We start from the raw sequence: 26378 nt of genomic DNA, 5'->3' as shown, positions 1-26378 counted from the left end.
CACACAGACCGGTTGGGCTGAATATCCTGCTTCTGTGCTGTGAACTCTATATCATTCGAGTAACTTCTGTTTAAATTTGGAAACAGCTTAAAGAAATGGCTACTAGCACGAGTGGCATGTGCAAAATTCATTTGAACCTCGGCAGTGTTACATCTGGTGGGACAATACAATGTGAAAATATAAAGTTAGAAAATAGGAGCAAGGGGAGACCATTCAGCCCTTTGAGTCTGCTCCACCATTCATTATGATCATAGCTGATTATCCAACTCAGTAACCTGTTCCTGCTTTGCCCTCATATGCTGCAATACCTTTAACCCCAAGAGCTATATCTAACTCCTTCTTGAAAACGTACAACGATTTGACCTCAACTCCTATCTGTTGTAGCAAATTCCACACTCTCTGGGTGCAGAAATTTAGGAACATAGGAATTAGGAGCAGAAGTGAGCAATTCAACCCCTCAAGCCTGCTCCGCCATTCACTCAGATCATGGCTGATCTCTTCCTGGTCTTAAATCCATCTTCCCACATGTTCCCCATATCCCTTTAACCTGTTTTTAAAATCAGAAATATATCTATCTCCTTCTTGAAACCATTTAATGACTCAGATTCCACCGCACTGTGGGGCAGCAAATTCCACAAATTTACCACCCTCTGCGTGAACCAGTTCCTCCTCATCTCAGTTCGAAATCTACCGGCTCTCAAACTATATCCGTGACTTCTCATTCTAGATTGCTCCACAAGGTGGAATGTTTGGTCTACGTTTACTTTATCAATCCCTTTTAGTATTTTATATACCTCGGTCAGAGCCCTCTTATCCTTCTAAACTCCAGCGAGCATAAGCACAAAATGAGTAATATCTCCTCATACGTCAACCCTTTCGTCCCTGGAATCATTTGGTGAACAAATTTCGCCTCATCTCAGTCCTAAATGGTTTCCTTGTATTCTTAGACTGTGACCCCTAGTTCGGGTGTCCCCGAACATCCTTCCTGCATCTACCCTGTCTAGTCCTGTTAGAATTTTATAGGTTTCTAGGAGATCCCCCCCCCCTCATCATCCTTCGAAATGCCAACGAATATAATCCTAACTGACTCAATCATATAATCATAGAACTTACAGTGCAGAAGGAGGCCATTCGGCCAATTGAGTCTCCACCGGCCTTTGGAAAGAGCACCCTACCTAAGCCCACACCTCCACCCTATCCACGTAACCCAGTAACCCCCCCTCACCTTTTTGGACACTAAGGGCAATTTAGCATGGCCAATCCACCTAACCTGCACATCTTTGGACTGTGGGAGGAAACCGGAGCACCCGGCGGAAACCCACCAGACACGGGAGAAAGTGCAAATTCCACACAGTGAACTAAGCCGGGAATCGAACCCGGGTCCCTGGAGCTGTGAAGCAACTATGCTGACCAATGTGCTACCGTGCCCCCCCCCAATCTCTCCGCATACGTCAGTTCCACCATCCCAGGAATCAGTCTGGTAAACCTTCGCTGCACTCCCTCTAGAACAAGGACATCCTTCTTCAGAAAAGGAGGCCAAAACTCCACACAATATTCTATGTGTCATCTCACCAAGGCCCTGTATAATTGCAGCGAGACATCCCTGCTCCTGTACTCAAATCCACTCACTATGGAGGCCAACATACCACTTGCCTTCTTTACTGACAGCTGCACCAGCCTGCTTACTTTCAGCGACTGGTGTACATGGACACTCAGGTCTCATTGTGGTCTGAGCCACTCGGCCAAGGTCAGTCAATTCAGCACAGTGTTTTGCAGGGGCTACGAGGAATTCCTTGACGCAGAGGATTTGTAAAAGCATAGAATGCTTTGCCGGAAAGATCATCATATCATTGATCGGATAACTTGATGAATATTTGGCATAACAGAAGACAAAGGGCATGAAATAATAATAATAATCTCTTATTGTCACAAGAAGGCTTCAATGAAGTTACTGTGAAAAGCTCCTAGATGCCACATTCCGCACCTGATCGGGGAGGCCGGTATGGGAATTGAACCGTGCTGCTGGTCTTGTTCTGCATCACAAGCCAGCTGTTTAGCCCACTGTGCTAAACCAGCCTCCAGGGAAGGGAGCTTCCCTGTAATCATTATTAATAATTTGAACAATATATCAGAGATTGTTCAGTTTGTGGTTATTTTGCAGATCATTTAGGAGGGATTTTTAAACAGAATCATTTAATTTATTGTTCCTGCCTCTTTCATAGTGTTAGAAATTAGAATTGTGCGGAGAATAAACATACATTCAATAGTCAGCATGAAATAATGTTTAAAAAATAGTGGTGTTGTAAGTTTTGTCTTATTGGAAATAGTTTAGCATTTTGTTTCAATAGGATCAAATGAAAGGGACAAAGGCACCTTTTTTTATTCATTGACGGAATGTGGGCGTCGCTGGTTGGGCCAGCATTTATTGCCCATCCAGCGTTGCCCTTCAGAAGGTGGTGGTGACCTGTCTTCTTGAACGTCTGCAGTCCGTGAGATGTAAGTACACCCACCACGCTGTTAGGGATGGAGTTCCAGGATTTGGCCCCAGCGACAGTGAAGGAACGGAGATATATTTCCCAGTCAGGGTGGTGAGTGACTTGCAGGGGAACCTCCAGGTGGTGGGGTTCCCAGGTACCTGCTGCTCTTGTCCTTTTAGATGGTCGTGGTCGTGCTTTTGGAAGGTGCTGTCTAAGGGACCTTGGTGAGTTACTGCATGGCTGCTACTCTGCGTCGGTGATAGAGGGAGTGAATGTTTGTGGAATGGGAACAATCAAGAGGGCTTCTTTGTCCTGGATGGTCTCGAGGTTCTTGAGTGTTGTTGGAGCTGCACTCAACCAGGCAAGTGGAGAGTATTCCATTACACTCCTGACTTGTGCCTTGTGGATTGTGGACAAGCTTTGGGGGTGCAGTCAGGACGTGAGTTAGTCACTGGAGGATTCTTAACCTTTGACCTGCCTTGGTAGCCATAGTATTAATGTGGCTAGTCCAGTTCAGTTTTGATCAATGGTCACCCCCAGGCTGTTGATTGTGGGGGATCCAGCGATAGTAATGTCATCGAATGTCAAGGGGAGGAGGTTAGAACCTCTCTTGTAGGTGATGGTCACTGCCTGGCACTTGTCAGCCCAAGCCTGGATATTGGACGATAATTGGTTGGGTTGGATTTGTCCTGTTTCTTGTGTACAGGACACACCTGTGCAATTTTTCACATTGCCGGGTAGATGCCAGTGTTGCAGCTGAATTGGAACAGCTTGGCTAGGGGTGCGGCAAGGTCTGGAGCACAGGTCTTCAGTACTATTGGCAGAATATTGTCAGGGCCCATTACTTTTGCAGTATCCAGTGACATCAACCTGTAGCAAGCTCGATAAAAAATCAATGCTCAGACAAGGCCTCTCCTTGTCGTGGAGAGCAGCTGGCTAGATACTTAAAACAAATTACCATGAGACAAAACTGTGTAAGATTTTCATTTAACCTTGCTTAATTAACATGCTTGCTGAAATGTGAAAGATAATTACTGTGTGGAAGCAGAATACAAGTTACTTTAGGGAATGACCCGACAGTTCAATTGTCTGATAAGGAATTAATCCACTTAGAATCATAGAATTTACAGTGCAGGAGGCCATTCGGCCCGTTGAGTGTGCACCAGCCCTTGGAAAGAGCACCCTACCCAAGGCCCACGCTTCCACCCTATTCCCCGAACCCAGTAACCCAACCCAACCTTTTGGACACTAAGGGGCAATTTATCATGGCCAATCCACCTAACCTGCACATCTTTGGACTGTGGGTGGAAACCAGAGCACCCGGAGGAAACCCACGCAGACAGGGGGAGAACGTGCAAACTCCACACAGACTGTCACTAGAGGCCGGAATTGAAGCTGGGACCCTGGAGCTGTGAGGCAGCAATGCTAACAACTGTGCCACCCTTAGACTGGCTAGTCATTAAAAACATTCATTCTGGGCACCAATAACTGACCATTCGAACAATGGAGCCCCTGAAAGTAGTCCAGAGGTGAGACAGACGAGAGAAAACTAGTCACAGGGAATCAGCCAGGGTGAGATTAGGAAAGGTGATGCAAAGATCTGATCGATCAAGGATGGAAGGTACTTGAAAATGCCAACGAAGCCAATGGTAGCTGGTTAATATTAGGGTAGGTGCTTACCCCATGTTTTAGACAAACAACTTAATATGTTATTGGATATTTTTGTTAAGTAATGGGTTAAGAGACATTGCAGTTAGTTGTCTCATTTATGTTAAGTGTCCAATAATTGACACTGATAGGTAAAGGGGCTTCAGGTGGCCTCTGGGTCTGGTGATGTGCAGAGTTTTGTGAAGAGTCTGTTGGAAGAAATAAAAGTGTGTTGGTGAAAAAGGAACAGAGCTTTTGTCTCTTCATACCACAGCATCTAATACGTCTAACAATTTTGTATGGAAGGAAATCGTTCTTGGGCAATATAACTCTGTCAATAATCCATTCAGGTCCATTCCTGAAAAAAGAGCCTTTGGGAAGCCTCAGTGAACTAGGCAATGTGGGGAAACGCCGAAGGGTAGATCCATGCTATCCCTCCTGGATAATTTGACAAGATGTGAAGACATGAGACACAGAGAAGGAAAGAGAAGGAAGAAGGAAAGAGTTGTTTCCGCTAGCCATACCATTACGTGTCACGGTCGAATGTTTTTGAGAAATAATTCATGTGTTACAATACATCGTAAGCTTCGATTAACCTCTACATAGCCTGCATATTGTTTGCAGTTTATTCTGATTGCATAACTGATACCAACCACAAATTGTGCTTAAGTTAAACTATTAACAAGTAGGAAATATTAAAATTACAACAATGGTGGACCAATACAAAATTACGCTGCTATTCTAAAACCACAGCTGTGAGCAATCCTTAACAATGAGACAGTCCTACTTATACACCATACAAAACAATTATTATTATTGCCCGCTTTGGACATTGGTTGGGATATTTAATAGTTGTGGAAACGGCTGTCTTCACCTGGAAATGAGTCGTTTGAACTTCCTCTGACTCTGATTATTGTAATCCATCACATTCTCGCCCTTCCAGCCACCATGTAATCATTTCTCCTTTACCCTAAAGAGGAAAATATAGTGACGTGACTTTGATGGTCAAATTCAATTTAAAGTAAAGGAACAGATAATGAAATAAACCTTTTCCAATGGTTTGCTTTACTCAAGAGTTCAAATAGTTGGTTTAACAGTAGACAAATGAAAAATAATCTTTCAGCAACGTTAGATTGGCTTCTGTTTCAGGAAAGCACAAATATGTTATGCGATAATCCAAGATAACGGGCAGCCCGGTAGCACAGTGGTTAGCACAGTTGATTCACAGCTCCAGGATCCCAGGTTCGATTCCCGGCTTGGGTCACTGTCTGTGCGGAGTCTGCACATCCTCCCCGTGTGTGCGTGGGTTTCCTCCGGGTGCTCCGGTTTCCTCCCACAGTCCAAAGATGTGCAGGTTAGGTGGATTGGCCATGATAAATTGCCCTCAGTGTCCAAAATTGCCCTTCGTGTTGGGTGGGGTTACTGGGTTATGGGGATAGGGTGGAGGTGTGCGGTTGGGATGGGTGCTCTTTCCAAGAGCCGGTGCAGACTTGATGGGCCGAATGGCCTCCTTCTGCACTGCAATTTCTATGGTAAATAATCAGAAGGTGGTTTTCATGAAGTGGAAAATTTCCTGAAATATCAGAAACAGGAGCGTTTTGAGCCTGTTCCGCTGTTCAGTGCCTGGTCTGTATTTTAACTCCATCTACCAGCCTTGCTTCCGTCATTCTTAGTACCCTTGCCTAAGAAACATCTATCAATCTCAGTCTTGTTATTTTCAGACTCACCTGCTGTTAAAACTCTCCTCCGTGCTTTTTGTTTTTACTTCTATTCTCAATCATTCCACGCACTCCTACCTGGTTTGCACCTTCTATAAACTCATCCAACGTTCATCTAAAGCTCATCCAGAATGTCCCCCACATTAAACCAACTCCTAGGCCTGAATTTTACCTGCTACCTGCACCCACGCTGGGCAAGACTAAAGCTGCCGTGTTTCATGGGGTCCCGCCCGAGATCAATTAAAGATTGAGTTACTAGGTTGGCTGGCCACTACTTCCACAAGTGACTTCTTACTATTACTATTTCTGGGGCGGAATACTCCCGTACCCGGCGGGGCGTGTGAACCACTCCGGCGTCGGGCTGCCCCAAAGTTGCGGAATCTTCCGCACCTTTAGGGGCGAGGCCTGCCCCGGAGTGGTTGGCATTCCACCGGCTGGCGTGGAAGGCCTCTGGTGCCATGCCAGCCGGGGCCGAAGGGATTCAGCCGGCCGGCGCGAATCTGCGCATGCGCGGGAGCGTCAGTGGCTGCTTACGTCATCCCCGCGCATGCGCTGGGGGGGGGCACCTACGCGTCGGCCATCGCGGAGGCTGACGTCCGGCACGTAGGAAAAGAGTGCCCCCATGACACAGGCCCGCCCATGGATCGGTGGGCCACAATCACAGGCCAGGCCACTGTGGGGGCACCCCCCAGGGCCAGATCGCCTCATGCCCCCCCCAGGACCCCGGAGCCCGCCAGTGCCACCAGGTCCCGCGGGTAAGGGAACTAATCCAATTTACACCGGCAGGACCAGGGTAAAACCAGCGGGACTTCGGCCCATCGTGGGCCGGAGAATCGCCGGGGGGGGGGGGGGGTTGCTGTGGTGCCGGAGAATTCGGCGTCCGGCGAGGGCGTGATTCACGCCGCCCCCCAGGCGATTCTCCGACCCGGAGGGGGGGCTTGTCTCTATCCAAACTGATTCTATATATTGACCTTTAGAACAAACGGAATCTGTCACTCTTACACTAATGTCATCCTTAATCAACAGAGCTACACCAACAATTTTTCCTAGCTTCATGCTCTTCCGAAACATCAAGTACCCTTGAATATTCAGGTCCCAGACTTGGTCATGATAATGAACCAGAGGAGGCTGCAGGATAAACTTAAGTTAAATTTATTTACAAGGGTCTGCATAATGCAACATCTCACGTCCCGTGCAATCCTAGTTTGGAGCATTTATCTCACCAGGCCCTGATCTGGGCCTGCTTTGAATCTTTGCTCATAATGGGTTCAGGTAATAGGCCTATGCTCCCTACCTGGGGAGTTTGTAATCCATCAGTCCGACAGGGAGATCAATGAAGGTTACCCCGTGGTCCTGTGGGTGGTTATGACAGTCAATGTCCTAATTGTTCCTGATGAGACCATCAATTCACTAGACACGTGCTTTGAGATATGAACAGTGGTTTTAATCTACTTACAACAGAGCCAGCCTGTAACACGATGAACCCTGGATGAACTGGTTGGCTGGCTCTGGGCATTGATCTTTATACAGCAGTCCAGGGGGAGGAGCCATGGGGGGAGCCGGGGTGGAGCCCTGTACAAACTCCTATGCATTCCCAGTGCTACTCCCCCTAGTGTAGCATATATATTACAGTGTGAATTACATTCACCACATTCACCCCCTACAAAAAAATCAAGTCTGGCGGGGGTGGTGGTTCACAAATTGAGTCTGTCCGGTGGTCGAGTCGTCCGCTGCGATCTGCGGAGCACCGGGGTTGCAGCCTCTTGTGGTGGCTGGATGGGTGTTGTGGGTTGGGGTACGATGGCGGACTCCGGGGGTGATTCTGTCCGAGCTCCATACCCGTCTGGTTCGAATGGGGGCGCTGGGAGTTAGCCGGTGCGGGTGCGCGAAACAAATGTAGCGAGCTAGTGGGCTCAGGAGCGTGAGGGGGCGGCTGGGTGGGGTGTAGAGTGAGGGGTACCTCTGCAGTGATAGTGGGGATGCTGGATCCAGCGGGTGCTAGGTCCTGGAGGGATACGGTATCCTGACGGCCGTCAGGGAACTCTACGAAGGTGTACTGGGGGTTTGAGTGAAGCAAGCGCACGTTCTCTACAAGGGGGTCAGTTTTGTGCATCCTGATGTGCTTCCTCAGGAGTACAGGGCCCGGTGTCTTCAGCCATGCCGGGAGTGAGACCCCCGGGGTAGTGCCCCTGGAAAAGATAAAGAGCCTCTCGTGAGGGGTCTGGTTGGTCGCGGTGCATGAGTGACCTAATAGCGTGGAGAGCGTCTGGGAGGACTTCCTGCCACTGGGAGACTTGGAGCTTTCTAGACCGGAGGGTCAGTAGGACGGTCTTCCAGACCGTCGCGTTCTCCCTTTCCACCTGCCCGTTCCCCCTGGGGTTGTAGCTGGTAGTCCTGCTCGAGGCGATGCCCTTGTCGAGCAGGTACTGACACAGCTCGTCGCTCATGAAGGACGAACCCCGGTCGCTGTGTACGTAGCTGGGGAAACCAAACAGGGTGAAGATACTATGCAGGGCCCTAATGACTGTGTGGGAGGTCATATCGGGGCACGGGATAGCAAAGGGGAAGCGGGAGAACTCATCAATGACGTTTAGGGAGTAAATGTTCCTATTAGTTGAGGGGAGCGGCCCTTTGAAATCGATCGCGAGGCGTTCAAAGGGCCTAGAAGCCTTGACCAGGTGGGCCCTGTCTGGTCTGTAGAAGTGTGGTTTGCACTCCGCGCAGATCGGGCAGTCCCTGGTGACGGTTTTTACCTCCTCAGTGGAGAAAGGCAGATTTTGGGCTTTGATGTAGTGGGCGAGCCGGGTGACCCCCGGGTGACAGAGGTCGTTGTGGATGACTTTCAGGCGGTCGTTCTGCGCGCTGGCGCACGTCCCACGGGATAGGGCATCTGGGGGCGCGTTAAGCTTCCCCGGTCGATACTTAATATCGTAGCTATAGGTTGAGAGTTAGATCCTCCACCGCAGAATTTTATCGTTTTAAATTTTGCCCCTTTGCGAGTTGTCAAACAGGAAGGCAACCGATCTTTGGTTGGTGATGAGGGTGAACCTCCTACCTGCGAGGTAGTGCCTCCAGTGACGAATAGCCTCCACGATGGCTTGTGCTTCCTTCTCGACTGAGGAGTGTCGGAGTTCCAAAGCTGAGAGGGTACGGGAGAAAAATGCGACGGGCCTCCCTGCCTGATTTAAAGTGGCTGCTAGCGCTACCTCTGAGGCGTCGGTCTCAAACTGAAAGGGAGTGGATTCATCCACCGCCCGCATGGCTGCTTTGGCGATGTCCTCCTTGATGTGGTTGAAGGCCTGGCGCGCCTCAGCTGACAGGGGAAATCGTGTGTCCTTAAAGAGTGGGCGGGCTTTGTCTGCATATTGAGGGACCCACTGGGTGTAATACGAAAAGAATCCCAGGCACCGTTTGAGGGCCTTGGGACAATGAGGAAGAGGGAGTTCTAAGCGGGGGCGCATACGGTCCGGGTCGGGACCCAGGACTCCGTTTTCCACGACGTAGCCGAGGATTGCCAGTCTGGTCGTGCGGAAAACGCATTTCTCCTTGTTATGGGTAAGGTTTAGTTTCTGAGCCGTCTGGAGAAAACGGTAGAGGTTGGCGTCGTGGTCCTGCTGGTCATAGCCGCAGATGGTAATGTTATCCAAGTACGGGAACATGGCCCGCAGCCCGTACTGGTCCACCATTCGGTCCATTGCTCGTTGGAACACCGAAACCCCGTTAGTGACGCCGAAGGGAACCCAGAGGAAATGGAAGAGGCGGCCATCGGCCTCGAATGCCGTGTAGTGGTGGTCCTCCGGGCGGATTGGGAGCTGGTGGTATGCAGACTTCAGATCCACCGTGGAAAAGAGCCGATACTGAGCAATCTGATTTATCATGTCTGCAATCCTGGGGAGGGGGTACGCGTCGAGGAGCGTAAACCGATTAATGGTCTGACTATAGTCTACGACCATGCGGAATTTTTCCCCGGTCTTGGCGACCACCACCTGAGCTCTCCAGGGGCTGTTGTTGGCCTCTATGATCCCCTCACTGAGAAGCCTTCGGACCTCCGTTCTGATGAACACCCTATCCTGCAGGCTATACCGCCTGCTGCGGGTGGCTACCGGTTTACAGTCCTGGGTGAGATTGGCAAAGAGAGGAGGGGGGGATTCGCAGCGTGGCTAGGCTGCAGATAGTGAGTGGGGGTAGGGGGTAGGGAGTGAGGGTGAGACTCTTGAGGTTACACTGAAAATCTATGCCCAATAAGAGTGGGGCGCAGAGTTCGGGCAGGACGTAGAGCTGGAATTTGCCATAGCTAGCGCCTTGGATTGTGAGCGTCGCGGTGGTGCGCCCTTGGATTTGGACAGAGTGGGAGCCCGAAGCGAGGAAGATAGTTTGCCGCCCGGGGAAAATAGGGAGCGAACAGCGTCTTACCAGATCTGGGTGTACGAAGCTCTCAGTGCTCCCAGAGTCGAAAAGGCACGGCGTGCTGTACCCGTTAATTTGGACCATCGCCATCGAGTTTCGCAGATGCTTCGGGCGTGATTGGTCCAGAGTGACTGCGCTGAGTTGCGGGTAGTCGGCGGCTCGATCAGCTGTGCTGGAGTGGCTCTGTGATGATTGCCCTCTGAGTTCGTAGTCGTCGAGGTGAGTTTCAGAGTTTGAAGGGGATGGATCCCAAGATGGCCGCCCCCATGAGTCGCACATGGCCGGCCACATGGAGGAGGATTGCCAAGATGGCCGCCCCCATGAGTCGCACATGGCCGGCCGCATGGAGGAGGATTGCCAAGATGGCCGCCCCCATGAGTCGCACATGTCGGGTGGGGGCGGAGTCGGCATACAGGCTGCTGCATTTCGGGGCCTGCGGGCCTGTGAATTCAGGGAACGAGTGCTTTGAGCCGTGGGAGGGTTAGAGGCTGGGGCTTTCTTCGCCAGACACACTCTGGCATAGTGTCCTTTTCGCCCGCAGCTGCTGCAGGTCGCGTTGCGGGCCGGGCAGTGCTGCCGCGAGTGCTGATTCTGGCCGCAAAATTGGCAGGCTGAGGCAACATTGTGGCTGGGTGGCCGCGCGGCGCAGGCCTGTGGGAGTCGCTGGTCGGGGGCCCATGACGGGGTCGCGGGGTCCGCGGGGAATGAGGTGAGGCTGCGGAAGGAGACCTCCATAGTGGTAGCAAGTTCAACAGTCGCTTCAAGATTTAGGGCCCCCTTTTCCAGCAGTCGCTGTCGCACGTAATTTGACCTAAGGCCCACAACAAAGGCATCGTGTACAGCAAGTTCTCTATGTTCTGCCGCGGTAACCGGCTGGTAATTACAGTCACTAGATAAAGTTTTAAGCTCTCTCAGGAATTCTGCGAGCGATTCCGTAGGCCCCTGGCGGCGAGTAGTGAACACGTGTCGTGCATAGACTTCATTAACAGGCCTCACATACATTTTGTCGAGTAGCGTTAGTGCTTCAGTATACGAACCGGCACAGTTTAGTTGAGTAGAGATTCTGTGGCTCACCCTCTCGTGCAGTAGGCTCAGTTTCTCCTCCTCCGTTGTTTCGGCTGTGCTTGCTTCCGCCAGGTAGGCTTTAAAACACTGGAGCCAATGAGAAAAAATGTATTTTGCCTCTGCATCCTGTGGGTCGAGTTCCAGTCGCTCAGGCTTGAGGGCTGATTCCATGATTGATCCTGACTGTTTCTTAAGTAGATTAAATTGATGAGACCATCAATTCACTAGACACGTGCTTTGAGATATGAACAGTGGTTTTAATCTACTTACAACAGAGCCAGCCTGTAACACGATGAACCCTGGATGAACTGGTCGGCTGGCTCTGGGCATCGATCTTTGTACAGCAGTCCAGGGGGAGGAGCCATGGGTGGAGCCAAGGGTGGAGCCCTGTACAAACTCCTATGCATTCCCAGTGCTACTCCCCCTAGTGGTCGGGCAACGCAACTGCGCTTACAATAATATGGTATCATATATATTACAGTGTGAATTACATTCACCACAGTTCCTTTAAGGACAACACAACAGAGCAAGGATCATCTGACCTGACAGACCAATTGGGAATCAGTGAGGAATCGCACCAGGGTGAGGAGTTCGCCTAAGTAGAGATATTCTGGAGCTAGCTGCAAACATGTTGCTGCTCTTGAAGATCACTAAATAAATCCCTTTTTGGGAAGTCTCTGAAAGTGCAGCATTCCAGTTACCTGGCAGACTTGCTCTGTGATGGCTATTAGGTCACACAAACCTACTTCTATTTGAACGTTGTTGTGAAAGCATTCATGTACAGAGCGTTTAGTTCTGTCACTCATTATTTTTGTCAACTCTGGCCTTATCTTCTGTTTCATTCTTACATTTGGATGCCCTGTCCCTACCTGACTCACTCTGTTATCATTACCCTTATTGCTCTATTCCCTTGGCCTTTCCTTTGAATCAACCACATCTTCCGTCCTGTGATCCCGATTAGCCTGTGAGATGCTTTTCCCTCGAGACCAGTGGAAGCTGCGTCATTGAATCTATGCAAGGATGAGTTAGGCAGATTTATGATTGACAAGATTGTGAAGAAAGCAGATGGAATGCTCACCTTCATTGACAGAGGTATAGAATATAAACGGAAGGATATAATGTTGGAATTGTAAAAAAAACACCGATGAGGACACAACTGGAATAATGTATGCAGTTCTAGTCACCACATTACAGGAAGGACGTTATTGCTGTGGAGAGAGAGCAGAGGAGGTTTACAAGAATGTTGCCAGGACTGGAAAAGTGTAGCTACGGGAAGTGATTGGATAGTTTGGGGTTATTTTCCCTAGAACAAAGATTGAGGGTGACTTTATTGAGATGTAGAAAATGATGAGGGGACGAGATAGGGTGGGCAGGATAAAATTGTTTCCCTTGGTGGAGAATTCTGGAACCAGGGGGCATAGATTCAAGATAAGAGGCAGAAGGTGTAGAGGGGACATGAGGAAGAACTTTTTTACACAGAGGGTAGTGAGAGGCTGGAATTCGCTGCCCGAGTTGGTGGTGGAGGCAGAGACCCTAAACTCTTTTAAAAAGTATCTTGATCTGTACCACAGGTGCCTTAATCTACAGGGCTGTGGATTGGGTGCAGGAAGGTGGGATTAGACTGGGTGTCCTCGGGCTGGACAAGACAGGCCGAATGGCCTCCTTCTGTGCTGTAACTTTTCTATGATCTCAGAAAGTCAGGGGTTATAGGGGTCAGATAAGAAAGTGGAATCAGGTCACAATCAGATCAGTAATGATCGTATTGAATGGAGGAACAGGCTCAAGGGGCCAAATGGTCTGCTCCTGCTGCACCTTTTATAGTCGTATGAAAGTTGGTCACTGCAAACTAATAGTCTTGAGATTCTCTTTCACAGCATATCTCTGACTGTCTATTTAAGCCACTCCCTGAAAGCGTTTAGATTCTGACTGCAATATAAATGGGTAAATACACCGGCTATAGCATTAAGTTACATGCAGGGTCTGCATCGAGATATTTCGTTCTTGACCAAAACGTACAAAATCCTGGCAAGTTAAAAGCAATCTGAAATAGAGACAGTATTTCTGAAGATGATCTTTTGCAGAAAGCAGTAATTGGGTAGCATGAGTATTCGTTTGAGTGGCAAATGGTGCAATTAGCCGCGACATATCCAGTTCTAAAACAGCTGAACCTTCCAGGGATTTTGACGTGCTCACCAGCTGTGAGCACTCTCGAGTGGAATTTTTAGCTTTTCCCCCTCTGGGGTTTATCGGTACAATGCAGCATGCCAGATCACTGAAGCCTAGCTTCAGGCATGGTGTGTCCATTTAGCCCACAAATCAGGTTCAATGACATCCTCTTTGCCCACAGGAATTATAGCCAGATAGATGGATAGTTAATGGATGACGTGATTATCCCTGGGCGTATGAGGTGAGACTGGTTGATATCTAATGCATTTCAGCACAAGCTCGAATGGAATGTGTTTTCCATGTTGTTTATCCAAATCTAGGCCGATTCCCAGTGAAGTATTGAGGGAGTGCCGCGCTGTTTTATGTGCTAACTTTCAGATAAGGTGTTAAAACGAGGTCCTATCTGCCGTCTCAGGTGGACATAAGAAGAACCCTTGTCACTATTTTCAAGCAGAGGCGTACTCCCATGTCAATCTTTATGCTTCAGTCAACACCAACAAAACAGATTGCCTGCTCATTACACAGCGCAGTATACTTTAAGAAAAGGTCTCGTTGCATTGGAAGCAGTTCAGATTAGATTCACTGGGCTGATTTAGGATGAAGGGGTTGTTTTCTGAGGAAAGGTGTAGCAGGTTGGGTTGTTTGTAGTACACATAATAGCAAAGATGATTCTCGACAGGAGCGAGAGTAACAGGGTAGTTGTTATGGGGACTTTAACTTTCCAAATATTGACTGGAAATACTATAGTTCGAGTACTATAGATGGGTCAGTTTTTGTGCAGTGTGTGCAGGAGGGTTTTCTGACACAGTATGTAGACAGGCCAACAAGGGGCGAGGCCACATTGGATTTGGTACTGGGTAATGAACCCGGCCAGGTGTTAGATTTAGATGTAGGTGAGCACTTTGGTGATAGTGATCACAACTCGTTATGTTTACTTTAGCAATGGGCAGGGATAGGTATATACCGCAAGGCAAGAATATAGCTGGGGGAAAGGCAATTATGATGCTATTCAGCAAGATTTAGGATGTATAGGATGGGGAAGGAAACTGCAGGGGATGGGTACAATCGAAATGTGGAGCTTTTTCAAGGAACAGCTACTGCGTGTCCTTGATAAGTATGTACCTGTCAGGCAGGGAGGAAGTTGTCGAGCAAGGGAACCGTGGTTTACTAAGGAAGTTGAAGCACTGTCAAGAGGAAGAAGAAGGCTTATGTTAGGATGAGACATGAAGGCTCAGTTAGGGCACTTGAGAGTTACAAGTTAGCCAGGAAGGACCTAAAGGGAGAGCTAAGAAGAGCGAGGAGAGGACACGAAAAGTCGTTGGCGGATAGGATCAAGGAAAACCCTAAGGCTTTCTATAGGTATATCAAGAACAAAAGAATGACTAGAGTAAGATTAGGGCCAATCAAGGATAGTAGTGGAAAGTTGTGTGTGGAATCAGAGGAGATAGGGGAAGCGGTAAATGGATATTTTCCGTCAGTGTTTACACTGGAGAAAGACAATGTTGGAGAACACTCAGGTTCAGTCGACCAGGCTAGATGGAATTGAGGTTCAAAAGGAGGAGGTGTTAGCAATTTTGGAAAATGTCAAAATAGATAAGTCCCCTGGGCCAGATGGGATTTATCCTAGGATTCTCTGGGAAGCCAGGGAGGAGATTGCAGAGCCTTTGTCCTTGATCTTTATGTCATCTTTGTTGACAGGAATAGTGCCGGAAGATTGGAGGATAGCAAATGCTGTCCCCTTGTTCAAGAAGGGGAGTAGAGACAACCCTGGTAATTATAGACCTGTGAGCCTTACTTCGGTTGTGGGTAAAATGTTGGAAAAGGTTATAAGAGATATGGTTTATAATCATCTTGAAAAGAACAAGTTGATTAGCGATAGTCAACATGGTTTTGTGAAGGGTAGGTCATGCCTCACAAATCTTATTGAGTTTTTTGAGAAGGTAAACAAACAGGTGGATCAGGGTAAAGCTGTTGACGTGGGTGTATATGGATTTCAGTAAGGCGTTTGATAAGGTTCCCCACGGTAGGCTATTGCAGAAAATAAGGAAGTATGGAATTGAAGGTGATTTAGCGGTTTGGATCAGTAATTGGCTAGCTGAAAGAAGACAGAGGGTGGTGGTTGATGGCAAATGTTCATCCTGGAGTTCAGTTACTAGTGGTGTACCGCAAGGATCTGTTTTGGGGCCACTGCTGTTTGTCTTTTTTATAAATGACCTGGAAGAGGGTGTAGAAGGATGGGTTAGTAAATTTGCAGATGACACGAAGGTCGGTGGAGTTGTGGATAGTGCTGAAGGATGTTATAGGATACAGAGGGACATAGATAAGCTGCAGAGCTGGGCTGAGAGGTGGCAGATGGAATTTAATGCGGAAAAGTATGAGGTGGTTCACTTTGGAAGGAGTAACAGGAATGCAGAGTACTGGGCTAATGGCAAGATTCTTGGTAGTGTAGATGAACAGAGAGAACTCGGCATCCAGGTACATAAATCCCTGAAAGTTGCCACCCAGGTTAATAGGGCTGTTAAGAAGGCATATGGTGTGCTAGCCTTTATAAGCAGGGGGATTGAGTTTCGGAACCACAAGGTCATGCTGCAGCTGTACATAACTCTGGTGCGGCCGCACCTGGTGTACTGCGTGCAGTTCTGGTCACCACATTATAGGAAGGATGTGGAAGCTTTGGAAAGGGTTCAGAGGAGATTTACTAGGATGTTGCCTGGTATGGAGGGAAGGTCTTACGAGGAAAGGCTCAGGGAATTGAGGTTGTTTTCGTTAGAGAGGAGAAGGCTGAGAGGTGACTTAATAGAGACATATAAGATAGTCAAGGGATAGATAGGGTGGACAGTGAGAGTCTTTTTCCTCGGATGGTGATGACCAACACGAGGGGACATAGCTTTAAATGAGGGGGTGATAGACATAGGACAGATGTCAGAGGCAGTTCTTTACTCAGAGAGTAGTAGGGGTGTGGAACGCCCTGCCTGCAACAGTAGTAGACTCGCCAACTTTAAGGGCATTTAAGTTGTCACTGGATAGACATATGGATGAAAATGGAATAGTGTAGGTCAGATAGGCTTCAGATGATTTCACAGGTCGGCGCAACATCGAGGGCCGAAGGCCCGTACTGCGTTGTAGTGTCTATGTTCTATGTTCTATGTTCACATAAACCATTTAGAGGAAAATGTAGCTGGTCTGATTATACGTTGTGGATGACACCAAGGTTGGTGGAGTGGCAGATAGTGTTGAGGATTGTCAGAGGAATACAGCAAGACATAGATAGGTTGGAGACCTTGGCAGAGAAATGGAAATGAAGTTTAATCTCGATAAACATGAGGTTATGCATTTTGGTAGATCTAACATAGAGGGAAAGTATACGGTAAATGGCAAAACTCTTAGGAATATAGAAAGTCAGAGAGGGTCCTGGGCATACAGGTCTACAGATCTTGAAGAAGTGCAACACAAGTGGACAAGTAGTCAAGAAAGCATACGGAATGCCTGCGTTCATTGATGGGGCAGGCACTCTTTACTAGGGTGGAGGGGGTCAGTCAGCAGGAGGCATAGGTTTATGGTCCGTAGGGCAAGGTTTAGAGGAAATATGAGGCAGGGTTTTATACAGAGGGTGGTGAGTGCCTGGAAGGGGCTTCCAGGGATGTTGTGGAAGCAAATAACACTAACGGCGTTCAAAAGACATCTGACAAAGACGTGGGCTGGTATTCTCCCCTACCAGGCGGGGCGGGGGGCTGCGGCGTAGCGGAGTGGCGCCAACCACTCTGACGTCGGGCCTCCCCAAAGGTGCGGAATTCTCCTCACCTTTGGGGGCTAGGCCTGTGCCGGAGTGGTTGGCGCTACGCCATCAGGGCTGGCCGAAAGGCCTTCGCTGGTTCGCGCATGCGCCAGTGCGTCAGCTACTGCTGACGTCACCACCGCGCATGCGCGGTAGGGTGGTTCTCTTCCGCCATGGTGGAGGCCATGGCGGCTGCAGAAGAAAAAGAGTGCCCCCTCGGCACTGGCCCGCCAGGCCCGATCGCGGGCCAGGCCACTGTGGTGGCACCCCGCCGGGGGTCCGATCGCCCCACGCCCCCTCCAGGACCCCGGGGGGCCCACTCGCACTGCCAATCCCACCGCCACCAGAGGTGGTTGAAACCACGGCGGCGGGATTGGTGGCGCGAGCGGGCCCATGGTTGAAACCACGGCGGCGGGATTGGCCTCTTAGCGGCGGGACATCGGCCCATCGCGGGCCAGAGAGTCGCTGCAGGGGGCTCGCCGATCGGCGCGGAGGGCACGCCAATCGGCGTGCGCGATTCCTGCCCCCGCCAATTCCCGGGTGGCGGAGAATTCCGGCCACGGCGGGGGCGAGAATTTCGCCCATGGATAGGATGGGTATAGAGGGATACAGCATTACGAAGTGCTGAGAGTTTTGGCCAGAGTGGGATCATGACCAGTACAGGCTGGGAGGGCCGAAGGGCCTGTTCCTGTACTGTGTTGTTCTTTGTTCTATGCTCATTGGACTTTAAAAGAACATTGTCCAGAATTCTCCTCTTGTTGCCACTCACTCTTCCACCGGCACGCAGCACTGTTTCCCGCGTGCGTGGGGCAGCTTCAATGGGAAATCCCATTGACAAGGGGCGGCAAGAGACAATCCTGCCACCAGTGAATGCGGCACTGCCAAGAAATCCCTGGCTGGGAAACAGGAGAATCCAGCCATTATTGAAACAAATAAGATTCTGGGGGGACTTGATGGGGTAAATACTGAGAGGATGCTCCCACATTGGGAACCTAGAACTATGGGGAACAGTTAAAAATAAGGAGCCACCCATTTAGGATTGAGATGAGAATGAATTTCTTCCCTCAAAGTATTGTTAGTCTTTGGAATTCCTTTACCCAGTGAGAAGTGGAGACTGGGTCATTGAAGAACATTCAAGGTTGAGTTAGATTAATTCGTGAGAGACAAGGGTTTCAAGGGTTATGGGGGCAGACAGGAAAGTGGAGTCAAAGGCACAAAATCCAACCATGATTGTAGTGTATGGCAGAGCATGTGAGGGGCGGGTGGCCTGGCGCTGTTCCTATATCTTATGAATTTATGATCTATTCACTGCTGTTGAAGATTCTTGCTGTGCACACGTCGGTTGCTGTCTTTCCCACATTACAAGACTTCAAAGTATCTCATTAGCTGTAAAAGTGCTTTGGGCCATCCTGAAATTCACCATATAAAGGCAATACTTTGGGCTGGAGTTCTCCGGCCCCCCCCCCCCCCCCCCCCCAAGCTGCATGTTTCTCGCTGGAGGCGGGATAGCTACACCCGCTCCTTGTCATTAGGATTTCCCATGAAGACACCCCCCATGTCCCCAGGAATTCCACGGGTGGGTGCGCTGCAGCGGCAAAGAGAATCACAAAGGCCACCAATTTCCGGCCTTTCTTTACCAGGTGTAAATTTCATGGTTATAACACGTGTTCTAAAACTCTGTCCTGAACTGCTTAAGTCTTTATTAGATTTATCTGAAAGCGGCCTACAAGAACTAAAGCATTTATTTCACTCGCATTTTGAAAGAAAAAATCTTGAACATGTGAAATCTGTATAAATTAATGGCTCTCTCATGACGTTACTCACAGGTATCCAAGAGCCCAAATGTGGCATTTAGATACTGAGGGGATTTTATTTAATTGGCCAGTCTTTTAAGGTTTATTTTCTGTGTGAAACTGGTCCAAATTTGCAAGTGAAAATAAACGGCGTGTAAATTTCCAAGGTCACTGAGAGAGTAATTGTACCTTCCCGGACTTCAGTTGAAAACTTTCAAACTAAAATGGATAGATTATGTTCAGCAAAGGTTATTAAAGCAGGCTGTGGAATGGAGGTAAGATACAACCATGATTGAATTGAATGGATTATTTCACAGCTTGCGGCAAAATAAAATGTATGTAGTTTTTTTGATTGCCTCTGCCTTACCTAATGTCCATTTGCCCATTTCAAGCTGGGGTCATTGGAAAGCAATGTCCCCTTCATATTTGGGGGTGTCTGGGGTAATTTTAGCAAATACATTGCTACTCTATTTCCATCGAAATTACAACACAGGAACAGACCATTCAGCCAACTGGTTGATGCCATGTTCCACACCAGCTTTCTTACAGCCTATTTCCTCTCTTCATAGAACATAGAACAGTACAGCACAGAACAGGCCCTTCGGCCCTCAATGTTGTGCCGAGCCATGATCACCCTACTCAAACCCACGTATCCACCCTATACCCGTAACCCAACAACCCCCCCCATTAACCTTACTTCTTTTGTTTTTAGGACACTACGGGCAATTTAGCATGGCCAATCCACCTAACCCGCACATCTTTGGACTGTGGGAGGAAACCGGAGCACCCGGAGGAAACCCACGCACACACGGGGAGGACGTGCAGACTCCACACAGACAGTGAACCAGCCGGGAATCGAACCTGGGACCCTGGAGCTGTGAAGCATTTATGCTAACCATCATGCTACCCTGCTGCCCCTATCGGGCATATTCCTTTCTCCCTCATGAACCGATCCAGCTTCCCCTTAAATTGATCTGTGCTGTTCATCTCAATGACATAACATGGCAGCACGTTGCACATTCTAACTAGTCACTGGATAAAGAAGCTTCTCTTGAATACCTATAATTGGATAAAGCGACCATCTTGTGACCCAGAGTTTTAAATATTGTGATGGTGGGGAAATGGGATGTAGAGGAGAGATGGGGGTGGGGAACGGATGGAGGCGGCGTCATGTAGGGGGACGGGTGTGAGGGCACTGTTGTTGGCACCTCTTCTGTTCACGCCGGTCAGGTACTCCGCGGGGCTTGTCGTGGTGTCACCGTTGATGGTGTGGAGCCGGCTACATTTTGGGCTGGAAAGTACGTCGTTGTGGACGTCAAAATGCGACAACCAGAGGTTTGTGCCGCTAGGAAGGGCTTGATGCGAGGTTCTGGGTGGTGGCGGCAGGTCAGGATCGAGTGCTTTAGGGACTTGTTTATAGGGGGAAATTCATGGGGTTGGAGGATTTGGAGGAATTGCATGAGTTGCCCAAGGGGAATGGCTTCAGATACCTACAGGTTTGGGATTTTGTGAGGAGAGAGGTGCCATCATTCCCGGGGCTGCGGCCTCTGGTGTTGCAGAACAAGCTGTTGTCGGAGGACGGAATCAGGGAGAGGAAGGTTTCGGACATTTACAAGTAATTAATCGGGCAGCACGGTAGCACAGTGGTTACCAGAAATGCTTCAGAGCTCCAGGGTCCCGACTGCAGGTTCGATTCCCGGCTTGGGTCACTGTCTGTGCGGAGTCTGCACATCCTCCCCGTGTGTGCGTGGGTTTCCTCCGGGTGCTCCGGTTTCCTCCCACAGTCCTAAGATGTGCAGGTTAGGTGGATTGGCCGTGATCAATTTCCCTTGGTGTCCAAAATTGCCCTTAGTGTTGGGTGAGGTTACTGGGCTATGGGGATAGGGTAGAGGTATGGACTTGGGTAGGGTGCTCTTTCCAAAAGGCGGGGCAGACTCGATGGGCCGAATGGCCTCCTTCTGCACTGTAACTTCTATGAAATCTATAATGGAGAGGGAGAGAGCCCCAGCGGAGGATATTAAGCACAAATGGGAGAAGGAGCTGGGAGGGGAGGTGTGGACTGGGATATGGGTGGAGGCCTTGCGGAGGAGGGTGAACACATCCTCGTCATGTGCGAGGTTAAGTCTCATCCAGTTTAAGGTGATGCACAGGGCCCACATGACAGTGGCGAAGATGAGTGGGTTCTTTCCGGGGGGGGGGGGGGGGGGGGGTGGAAGACAGGTGTGGGCGGGAGGGCCCGCGAGTCACGTCCACATGTTCTGGGGGTGTCCATGATTGACGGGGTTCAGGCAGGGATTCTTGGCTGTTATGTCAGAGGAGAGGGTGTGGGGGTGGCCCCGAATCTGGAGGTGATGATATTTGATGTGTCGAAGGATCCTGGGAGTCCAGTGGGGGCGAAAAGCCGATGTGTTGGCTGTGGATTCCCAGGTGGCACAGTCCGGAGATTGACCTTGTTGTGTTGGCTGGACTTGGAGCTGCGGAAGGCAGGGCTGTGGGTGAGCAGCCTCGCAGAAATCTTGAGGTCGGAGAAAATCAAGTTCACTTGGCGGGGTCGGCAGAGGGGTTCACCCAGAGGTGGAAACTGTTCATCGATATCTTCGGTAAGAAGTCTTACAACACCAGGTTAAAGTCCAACAGGTTTGTTTCAAACACGAGCTTTCGGAGCACTGCTCCTTCCTCAGGTGAATGGAGAGGTACCTCTCCATTCACCTGAGGAAGGAGCAGTGCTCCGAAAGCTCGTGTTTGAAACAAACCTGTTGGACTTTAACCTGGTGTTGTAAGACTTCTTACTGTGCTTACCCCAGTCCAACGCCGGCATCTCCATCATCGATATCTTCAAGGAGGATTGAGGAGTCAGCAAGGGGCGGGTGGGTGGGGGGGGGGGGGGGGGGGGGTGCTTTGAGGGGGTAAGGGGGTTAAAATGGGGAAGGGGATGTGTTGGGGTGTTGGTAGCAGGGGAGGTTGGGGATCTGTTTTTGTTGTGTTTCGGTTGTTGTTCTTCTGATATTTGATGTATATTTGTAAAAAGCCTTGAATAATAATATTTTAAAAAAGAATGGGGACTGAACATTCTGGTCCAAAGATTCAGCAAATAACCGAATAAACTTTAACCCAAATAACTGAACAAACTTCAGCTCTTGGACAAAAGGTTTTTCTGCTTTATTATATTATGCATCATATTATATTCTGAATAATTTTGTATTGGGTGAAACCTTCCACACAATTTCTGAATACATAATTGTATTATAGTAGTTATGTTGCTGTACTAGTAATCCAAGGCCTGTGTGTTCTTGTGTCTTGAGTTCAAATCCCACCTGGGATTAAAATTCAATTTAATGAACTCTGGAATTACAAAGCTAATATCAATAATGATGAACATGACATTATCGAATTGATGTTAAAAACTCGTTCACATAATGTCCTTTAGTCAATTAATGCCCACTCAAGGGTTTAATCCCATCATTGCTGGTATTGTAATGAAAAAATGAAAATCGCTTATTGTCACAAGTAGGCTTCAAATGAAGTTACTGTGAAAAGCCCCTAGTCGCCACATTCCGGCACCTGTTCGGGGAGGCTGGTACGGGAAGTATTCAATCAGCCGTGGGGTGGGGTACACAACACACAGGGGACACAACAAGCAAACCTCGCTCCACCTTCCAGGGGGCGCCACCCGTTCAAAGGCACTGATCAAGGAACCTCCCATCAAGGAGGCGTACGGAGAACCAGCCCTTTCCCTTTCCTCTGACTCCTTGCTGGTGACTACTGGCAAAGACTAATTTCAATTCCAAAGAGTGAGGGGTGGAATTCTCCGCTCCCGCCCAGAATCGGGAAGGCTGTCGTGAACTCGGCCGAGTTCACGACGGCCTCGGAGGCCGCTCCTCGCCCCCTATTCTCCCCTCCCGGCGGGGCTAGGAGCGGCGCTCCGTAACTCTTGGCCGCGGGGGCATCGCGCCAAGAATGACGCGGCCGGCGCACCTAATGACGTTAGCAGCGCATGCGCAGGTTGGCCGGCTCCAACCCGCGCATGCGCGGCTGATGTCATGACGCTGACGGCAAGAACCCGCACATGCGCGGTGGCCGTCTTTCCCCTCAGCCGCCCCGCAAGACGCGGCGGCTTGATCTTGTGGGGCAGCGGAGGGGAAATAGTGCGTCTGATTTGGACGCCGGCCCAACGATCGGTGGGCACCGATCGCGGGCCTGTCCCCTCCCGAGCACAGTCGTGGTGCTCTCTCCTTGCTAGGCCACCTACAAGCCCCAAACGGGCTTCTCACTCCCGTTTCACGACGGCAGCGACCAAGTGTGTTTGCCGCCGTCGTGAAACGGCCGGGAACGGCAGGCCGCTCGGCCCATCCGGGTCGGAGAATCGGCGTTCGCCGTGAAAAACAGCAAGTGGGGGGGGGGGGGGGGGAGAAGCGGGGGGCGCCAGTGGGGCGTGAAATTTGTCGGGGGGCCCTCCCGCGATTCTCCCACCCGGCGTGGGGAGCGGAGAATCGCGCCCGAGAGTTTCCCTCCCACCAGCAGTGTGTTTTCCAGCGGCGGAGCTGGCAGGACTGGAAGATGGGGCAGCAGGGTAGCATGGTGGTTAGCATAAATGCTTCACAGCTCCAGGGTCCCAGGTTCGATTCCCGGCTGGGTCACTGTCTGTGTGGAGTCTGCACGTCCTCCCCCTGTGTGCGTGGGTTTCCTCCGGGTGCTCCGGTTTCCTCCCACAGTCCAAAGATGTGCAGGTTAGGTGGATTGGCCATGCTAAATTGCCCGTAGTGTCCTAATAAAAGTAAGGTTAAGGGGGGATTGTTGGGTTACGGGTATAGGGTGGATGAGTAGGGTGATCATTGTTCGGCACAACATTGAGGGCCGAAGGGCCTGTTCTGTGCTGTACTGTTCTATGTTCTATGTTCTATGTCTACGGCGTTCTGCGTGGCTCACTCATCCAGCCACCGTGAGAACCGCCACTGCCAGGACCAGGTGATCTGCCAGCAGGAAGGGCCGGAAAACCCCACCCAAAGTGTTTAAAAATAATTTGGTACCAACCCAGTGGAGAATTTTACCTTTACAACCAGCGGACCACGGCAGCTGAGAATATAGCCACCAATTTCTTTGAGGAGTTCAGAAGAACTGGAACTGCATTGTGTCTTCAGAGCTAAAATGGGGAGAAACAAAAATTAAAATTCGTGAAAGTAATGTTCACATTTCAAAATGTATAATCCAATTCCAGAATTTGGATCGATAGTTTGATCAAACTGTGTAATCATACACATTTCCTCTGTTTTCCTGTCTCAAATTCCTCTGGTAGACTTTATGACGGCTGGTTATATTCCGGTTTAAGGGTTCACGTGGAAATTTCTGCATTTTTTTTTTAAAAAGCCAAATAATTGGGCTGTACAAGGTCACCGCCCCACGAACTCTGTCCCCTCACTTCATCAAAGACACTGCTTTATCAACATAGGAGTCAGAACAGCAGTAATCTATGATTTTATCTTGGTAAACAAGCTTAAAATGAAAAGCCAGGAGTCTGCTTCCTGTCGAGCTCTCTGACCAGGACATGGATGAGCAGTGCCTCTGCCCAAATATACACATTAATCAGCATCTTATGACATGCATGTGGAGTTCTGGAATTCAACAAGTGGATACACCCTGGAGAAGCCCAACTGTAGTCGAAGGACTTGACTGCCAATCATAAAAGGGAAGGAACCCCTCGAGGCTTCTTCGATAATGTCACAGTTAAGTTGCTGGAATTAATGCATCCACCACCCCCCATTAGCCACAAATAGACTGCCCTCTGTAGTTTCCCCTTAGCCCACCCTTCCTCATCTGTGTCTTCACTGTTTTGCCTCCATAGAGAAGCCACCAGATTCTTGTTCCCTGCCCATCAGCCGTCGATGAGATGCCTGTCCATACGGCTAATGTGCAGGTAACCCACCTATCAAATCAGAATGACCCTCGACCTCTGGTCAGTGACATCAGGCTCTGATGTACTGATGTCACCTACAATGGAAAATGGCATTGCAATGTCATCAATGGGACAAGTTAATGGAACCTGGGTCAGATATTGCCACATTTGTGGAGTACTTAGGCACGGTGGTTGGAAGATGGTTTCAAAGAATGTGGAGGAGCGGAGAGCCACAGTCGCATTTGAAGAAAATGTCATTTGTGATGTTAACTGCAGCAATTTGAGTTATGGTGGAAGCAGAGGGTTGTTTCGTGATTTAAACAGCGAGCAGGAAGAGGTCAGAGCGGGACGAAGTTAGTTGGCCCTTCAAGCCTGATGGATCATTCAATAATATCATTGCTGACCTCTACCCTAACTCCATCCACCCACCTGGGCTCTGCATTTGAAATTGTACCACTCAGATTCGGGGTAGGATATTTCCATTTCCCTGCACAATGTCACAGCGGGTGGGAAAATCGGCATTCGAACTGCTGATCCCCAGTGGCAGCTTACTCCAATGCATTGCTCGCAACTTGGAAAAATAATTTGGAAAGGGCAGGCCATGATGTCACGGGGCGCAGCGGGTTGAATTAGCCCCCACCCCAGCATGGCGTGTTTTGCAGAATGAAGGTAGCCCGACATTGGTGGGCTGAGGGGAATTTCCAGTCCCACCGCTGTCAACAGGTTTTCCCATTGTTGCCAGGGATACCGTGGTGGGGGGGGAGGGGTCGCCATTGGTGGGACTGGACTTGAAGATCCCACAGGCAGGATTGGCCAGAAAATTTAGGTCCCACCCCCCACCACCACACTCACCCATCTGGCACTTCCTCCTGGCAATGCCACAGGAATAGTGACAGGCAATCTCATGCACCCTTTCTAAGCCAAGTGTGTCCTTTGCATAGTTACAGAGACAGAACTAGGCTACTCCAGGTGGCGTCTGTCCAAAACCCCATTTAATTGCAGCAAGATGCCCTTACCCTTGCCCTCACATCCTTTACAATAAAGAGGAATGTAGCATTTGCCTTCCCAATTGCTTACTGCACGTGTTAGCTTTCTATGATCTTTATAAACGGACCCCCAAATCTCTCTGCTTTTTAACATTAACTCATCCCTCACCTTTTAAGATAATCCTGCCTTTGCGTTCTCCCTCCCAAAGGGGATAATTTCACACTTCCCCACAGTGTATTCCCCACCTGCTACATTCTGGCCCAATCCACTGAAGCAGGAAGGGAGTGGAGGAATGGGATTTTAGCTGGATTAGTAATGGAGAGGTCCTAACTAAGGTTCTGAGGACATGGGTTCGAACCCCACCATGGCAGCTGGTGGAATTCAATCAATGAAAGAATTTGCTAAATCTCAGTAATGGTGACCATTGATTGTTGTACAAAAGAAACCATTGCG

At 49.5% G+C, this 26378-nt stretch overlaps 1 protein-coding gene across 1 annotated transcript in view; it reads right to left on the bottom strand.

Moving 5' to 3' along the window:
* Window positions 1-4929: 4929 nt before the first annotated feature.
* The window catches only part of LOC119964113 (atrial natriuretic peptide receptor 2-like), a 126711-nt gene continuing 105262 nt past the window's right edge, over window positions 4930-26378 (bottom strand). The window contains exons 23-24 of the mRNA XM_038793419.1: window positions 24097-24188; window positions 4930-5094 (exon numbers count right to left, since the gene is read on the bottom strand). Coding sequence (XP_038649347.1) covers window positions 5035-5094; window positions 24097-24188 — 152 coding nt within the window. The 3' untranslated portion in view covers window positions 4930-5034. The remainder of the gene's footprint in view (window positions 5095-24096; window positions 24189-26378) is intronic.

This window comes from Scyliorhinus canicula, chromosome 4 (genome assembly GCF_902713615.1).
Source record: "Scyliorhinus canicula chromosome 4, sScyCan1.1, whole genome shotgun sequence".
In the NCBI taxonomy this organism is placed as follows: Eukaryota; Metazoa; Chordata; class Chondrichthyes; order Carcharhiniformes; family Scyliorhinidae; genus Scyliorhinus; species Scyliorhinus canicula.
This window is presented reverse-complemented; position numbering and strand designations above follow the sequence as displayed.